We start from the raw sequence: 6,000 nt of genomic DNA, 5'->3' as shown, positions 1-6,000 counted from the left end.
AACATGGATGGGGGCGCGGCCCTGGACGTGCCTTGCTGTGGCAACGTTACCGAGTGGGAATGTGAAGGAATGAAGAAACATCCATATACCTTGACACTCACTCAACTAATAGAAGAATTTCCATGTCTATGTCCATAGAGGAGGGATGAAAACAGCTAAAACAACCAAAGAGAGTTGTATCTCGGTCATGCAAAAATTGTAGAAAGGACACGGTAGTGCAACATCTGCACGATCGTGCATCTTCGTGTTTGGTGAGCAAATCTTCAGCTAAGGACATTTGGTAAATGTCAAAAAAGTCATGGCCGTGCAACTTTGGGGCAAGGGCAAGGCTACATCTACCTACCCAGGGCCCCTCTCTTCCTCCTCATACAACATGAAACAAAAACCATGGTCATGCAACATTGCACGGCTGTGAATTCTTCCTTCCTTGGAGAGCGTATCTTCAGCTTAGTTGTCCAGAAAACTGTGGTGGCATTGATGAAAACAGCAACCAGGAACTGTTCTCGAAGGAAACAAGCAGGCAAGAGAAGTCTACGTATGCTAGGAACTACTCTGGCACTGAAGATATGCTCGTCTGTGTCGCGAAGGACAACAGAAGGAACAGGAAAAAGGTGATCTAGGTGGAAGCAGCACTGATGGCAGACCCATGGACGGGGAAGTATGTCCGGGAAGACGCAGTTGTGGCCTGATGCAAACGACGAAGGAGAAGGCCAACTTCTGCAAATCCAACGTCAAAAGCAAGGGGAATGAAGCAGCTCTTGAATCTATGAACCCAGGAATGAAGCGCACACACACCCAAACCAAAATCGACTGGCTGAACTTGGTTTGTTGGCTGTCGCTCCACTCTGAAGGTGAGTCGTCTTTCTCCAGTCACTATGTATTCTTCCATCCATTGTCTTTTGAAAGGTAGGAAAGTAGACAGAGAAACTGCAATACAGCATATGATGATGAAAAGAGCGAGAGAGGCGAAAAAACTTCATCAAGAAAGATTCCCGGGATTTCTCATCCTTCAAAACAGGTAGAGAGGAGAGTAGAAACGTCTTGCCTCTATCCTGTTGATCAGCTTGTCCAGGGATTTCATCTGCTGGTGGGACTCAAGGTCTTACTTTTATCATTTTTCACAATCCACAGATTGTGACAGAGTGATAACAGTCAAGAGAAAATTCTGGAACAACCGAGCCCCAGAGGACATAAGGATCAAAAATTGTTTTGATATGGTAACAGAAGGATAGGGCGCTTGGAAGTCCGTAGGGCAGTTGGCAGTCCAAAACACTGTCTTTAACTGGGCATTTTAGGTCAATTAAAAGAATGAAGTTGCCCTCTGAAAGTTGTGGTTTCATACTGAACAATCTGAAGAACAGTATTATTCACTTAGAGATTGATGAAAAGTCTTGTGGGACACTACACAGAGCTCTGCTCCCTGCCACACACACAGTGATAGGGATTTCCTGGCTTGCAGCATTGGGAGAGGAGGACTGCCAGCCTCAGTGTACCCCTTCATTCCCTTTCAGACCAAAGTCTGAGTAGACTAAAAGGGCCAAGAAGGCTCCTGACTGATTTATGGATTTTAGGCATACAGTACATGCCAAGCACTGGAGCAAAAGAAGGCTTCTGGCCTTGAGGAAGATTACCAGGTATTGGTTGGGCAGTGGCGAGGTCTGGCTCATTTGTAAACCTCAAGGAGACCTTTAAGGACCTTGCATGATAGATACGGACGACCAGAGTATTAGAAGGATATTTCACTTTTGCCGCTTCGGCTCCAGTCTTCAGAAAGAGTAAGAAATTAGAACCCAACACTGACCTATTTTGTTAAGAGAGACCACTTTTGGTCAAAAAACTGTTTGAAGCCGAAGCGGCAAAAGTGAAATATCCTTCTAATACTCTGGTCGTCCGTATCTATCATGCAAGGTCCTTAAAGGTCTCCTTGAGGTTTACAAATGAGGCAGACCTCGCCACTGCCCAACCAATACCTGGTAATCTTCCTCAAGGCCAGAAGCCTTCTTTTAGAACAGACTGCGAATGGCATTGCATCACTTTAAGACCAGGTTCACCACAAGGTTTACTGACTGATGTGAGAGGAAAGTCAGTGTTTTTCCATCTAACACCATCATCATTCTGACCTTTGCCTTACCTTCCTTGGAAGCTGCATCAAAGAGGGCAAAGTCTGTCTCTATTCCAAGCCACAGCTGTAACCATGATGACACTTAGAAAGAGGCCACATTAATTATGCCTCCATAGCTCTTGCTTCCACAAATGAGGAGGAGATTCCTTCTGCTCAAAAGTTGTTCCAAAGGGAGTTGTCTGCAAATTGACAAGTCCTCCTTTTAGGGGCAAGTCTCTGCTTCCCCTGGGGCATAGTGCTTCTAATTAGTGAGTTCACTCAAAAGCATTGGCTGTATGTAAAGTTTCAACCACAGTGAAATCCCTACTACTACCAGGCAGTAAACCGAATGGATATGTACCAGCACACCTTTGTTGAGGCGACAAATACAGATAGGGTTGCAAGCGTAATGCACAATCCTTAACGAAGTTTTGGTACAAATTGTATTAGGCATGAATGCTGTTGGGAATCCTTGTAATTGTCCTTGTGTACAGCATAGCCATGAAAATTTATAGACTAGTCTTTTTGTGGGCAGTAAACATCTGAAAAATATCATACTTGTTCACACGGTATTGGTAATTTTTCTGTAGGGGTTCAACCCAGGCCTGCGGGACCCTTTTCCTGCCTGGTAGGCTCCTTAGAGCATTCTGTGTTTTGCTTTTCCCAGTGTATCTCGTTTAATGTGGAATAGAATGGACTGTTAACTCAGTTGCTGTGGGGGTACCTGCATGCTCTGCTAGTAGGCATTGCTCGTTTTGGAATTTCCATCCCTGACCAGATTGACTTGTGATCAGGAATGGAATGAAATATAAAATTTAGGCCAAATGGTGTGACTGATGTCATTCAGCACCAAAAGGGAAATAGAGTTAGTTAGTTATAAATGATTTGTTTAACCAGACCTCTGAACTCTTTTAGGGTTCTTCTCGGGCTGGGAAGGGAAATAGTAAAAGTTCTTAAAGGTGTATCAGGAGGAAAATCTCATAGGTGCACTGTGAAACTATTGTAAGGCAAGGGCAGAAAGATTGATGGATGAGAGAACATGAATGGAAGTACAGTATAAGGGATGAAAGGGGTTGTAGCCAAGGGACACTCCAAAGAATGCCAAGTACTGCCTACAGTTCACCAATGGCACTACCTCCCTATGGGAGACTCCTGATCAGGTTTTTTCTGTCATAGTTAACACTATTGTGCTTGAAGAAGACTGCCAATTAACAATCCCAGGAAGACTTCCTAAGGCCAGTTTTTCCTAAGTTGTTGGGAAGCTGTACAAGGTTTTCCCTGGGAAAGGAGTCATGATATTTGGATATGAGCTTTCCTCTATTCCCACTTGTGGACATAGTGGTATGTTCATGATCACTTTCTCCAGGTCCTAGCATCGTAAAGGTTCCTAATCTAGACATGGGAGCTTATCATGAGTTAAGATTTCCAAGAGTTGCTGAAGCTTTCTGCAACAGTCCCAGTCATTGTTAGAGCCTCCAGACCATGAGTCATTGGGAGCTGACAGAAGTTAGTTTTGTGTAGTTGTTGACAGCTCTGATACTATATTCTTTAATAAATACTTTCTTCTTGACCAAGTATGATTCTCTTGAAACAACATATATAGTACAGTGGAAATATACTGTTAATGGATGTTGCTATTATGCCTTTCAGCTTTACTTTCACTTTCAGATTATGCAGTAAAATTTTCTGTCACTTTCTATGTATAGTTTCAACTAGAAATTCAGAAAATTATTCTGTGGTTAAAGGTTTAAAAATTCTCCAAAACAAAATAGAATCTATATTACTTTATTATTATAATCTATGTGACACAATAACCAACAGGAAAATCTTTAGTTTTTCCAGTAGTCCACAGGAACTGAGCTACATGCACACTATACTTTGACATAACCAGGAAAACTCAAAAGCCCTCATTAAATTTACTATTGGGAGAAATGAAAGTATTACTTATCTACCATATAATGCTACATAAATTATCTTGACCTGCATGGACCATATTCCAAATGGACTAGCTTTAAAATCGTCCTGTAGGATATCTTACCACGGATCAAAATATATGGTCTCCTTTCTCTTAATACTTAAAACTGCACCCAAATATATTTCACGTTTCGGACTCAACACTTTCATTAAATAGATTCTAACAGCTTATTTTACGAAAATTGTTAAATAAAAAAATACTAATACAAAAAGGGCATTCACACAACTTGCACTGCTCGTCAAGCATCCAAAAGAAAAAAGGAGGGCAGAATGTTGAAAGATCAAATACAGTACAGAGGACTAGTTCATCAGTAAACAATCATTGGGATTATTCATGTATCCTATTCCATTGAGACTCATTTCAGTAACTGGTGCTCAAATTCTAGACAAAAAAAATAATAAAAAAATTACAAATGGACATTACTCAATACAGAAACTTTCTTTTGGCTACAGACTGAAAGTTCTCAAATTTAACTAAAAATCTCATTAAAATAATGTTAGCACATCAATTGAACACAAAATTCCAATACAAAAACCTGTTACAACATAAAATAGTTAAGTTCTAGTTCTCAAATTTAGACCTTTGAAAAACAGTTTTTATTGATACATGTTACATCCCTATGCAACAAATTGGTTCAGATTAAAGGAAGCGGCTATGTTGCATTTTTCTATAAGAAAAAACAATTATACATTCAAGGTATCTATGCAACAGATTCAAAAAATATTATATAAAGTACATTCTTCTATAACAAAATGGATAACAAGGGTACACAACCCTTCATAATACAATATTTATATCTTGGCTTGATCCAGCACCATTACTTGGTCTCTTTGTCCATGTCCATCTTCAACTCTTCATCTTCCTTCTTATCCTTTTTACCATCTCCTCCTGAAAATATCAGAAAATGACAAATGGAATCAGATTAAAATCTCAAAATGTTGATAAAATTAAGATTGCAGGTTTCTATTTTCTAAAAAAAAAAAAACTACCAAAACTGTTCTTGGGTAATGTTTTGCAAGTTGCAAAAAGCACACAAAAACTCGTCCCTTTCATGTACCTAAACAGGTAATCTAATTTGACAAAATTACAGCTGCATAATCCTTAACATGTAGAAAATAGTTTAAATCTTCAGCTGACAACGCTTATGGTCAGTCATAAACCCAAGAGGGTTCCAAAAGGAAATCAGGCTGAAAAGTGTTATAAGAAAGGTCATGAATAATTGTGGGGAAATATATTTAATGTAAAGGCAAAAGTATTATAGATTGACCAACTATCATCCACCAAGTTTTTGAGGGGTTAAGCCTCATGCCCCGAAGCCAAACTCCACGCATGCCACATCTCTAGTCAAGAACTCTGCAACTACAGACCTAAGGCATGGAGAATGAACAAACAGCTAGAAGAGTAGCATCACTCACAAATGCAATTAATCTGTTCTCCTGACCTTGCCACAAGTCACTTATTTTCTAATGCAATAAATTAAATGATGGTAAACACACGAAATACATTCAAGACCCATTAGATGAAATTATTACATTACCCAAAGATATATAGTTCCATGGAACTGGCATAACAAGAATAAGAGAGATTAAGAACAGACAAATTTTCTGTGGTAGCAGAAAAAAAAAAAAAAGACAAATAAAAAAATACTAATATGATTTCACCCTTCTGATAAACTATCAAGTTACTAGAAAATACCCAGAAACAATAGTAGTACATAAGCACACAGCATTCTGTGGGGGGTTGTGAGATTTCCCACGTGGGGGAAACTTGGAGAAATTTGACACTGCTCAGAAAGGAACACGAATGAGCAATAAACATACAAGATAAAAGCAATGTACAACTGCAATATAAATGGGATGAACTTTAAAGAGAAAATTTGGAGAAAAAACAATTAACAAGGCACTTCTAAATTTGCTGCGCATGG

At 39.5% G+C, this 6,000-nt stretch overlaps 1 protein-coding gene across 23 annotated transcripts in view; it reads right to left on the bottom strand.

Moving 5' to 3' along the window:
• Nucleotides 1-3,872: 3,872 nt before the first annotated feature.
• The window catches only part of Zn72D (Zinc-finger protein 72D), a 52,495-nt gene continuing 50,367 nt past the window's right edge, over nt 3,873-6,000 (bottom strand). For all 23 annotated transcript variants that reach the window (XM_067130995.1, XM_067131001.1, XM_067131004.1 and 20 more), the window contains exon 15: nt 3,873-4,964. In XM_067130995.1, the coding sequence (XP_066987096.1) occupies nt 4,894-4,964 (71 nt within the window). In that variant the 3' untranslated portion in view covers nt 3,873-4,893. The remainder of the gene's footprint in view (nt 4,965-6,000) is intronic.

Source organism: Macrobrachium rosenbergii, chromosome 29, assembly GCF_040412425.1.
Source record: "Macrobrachium rosenbergii isolate ZJJX-2024 chromosome 29, ASM4041242v1, whole genome shotgun sequence".
Taxonomy (NCBI): domain Eukaryota; kingdom Metazoa; phylum Arthropoda; class Malacostraca; order Decapoda; family Palaemonidae; genus Macrobrachium; species Macrobrachium rosenbergii.
This window is presented reverse-complemented; position numbering and strand designations above follow the sequence as displayed.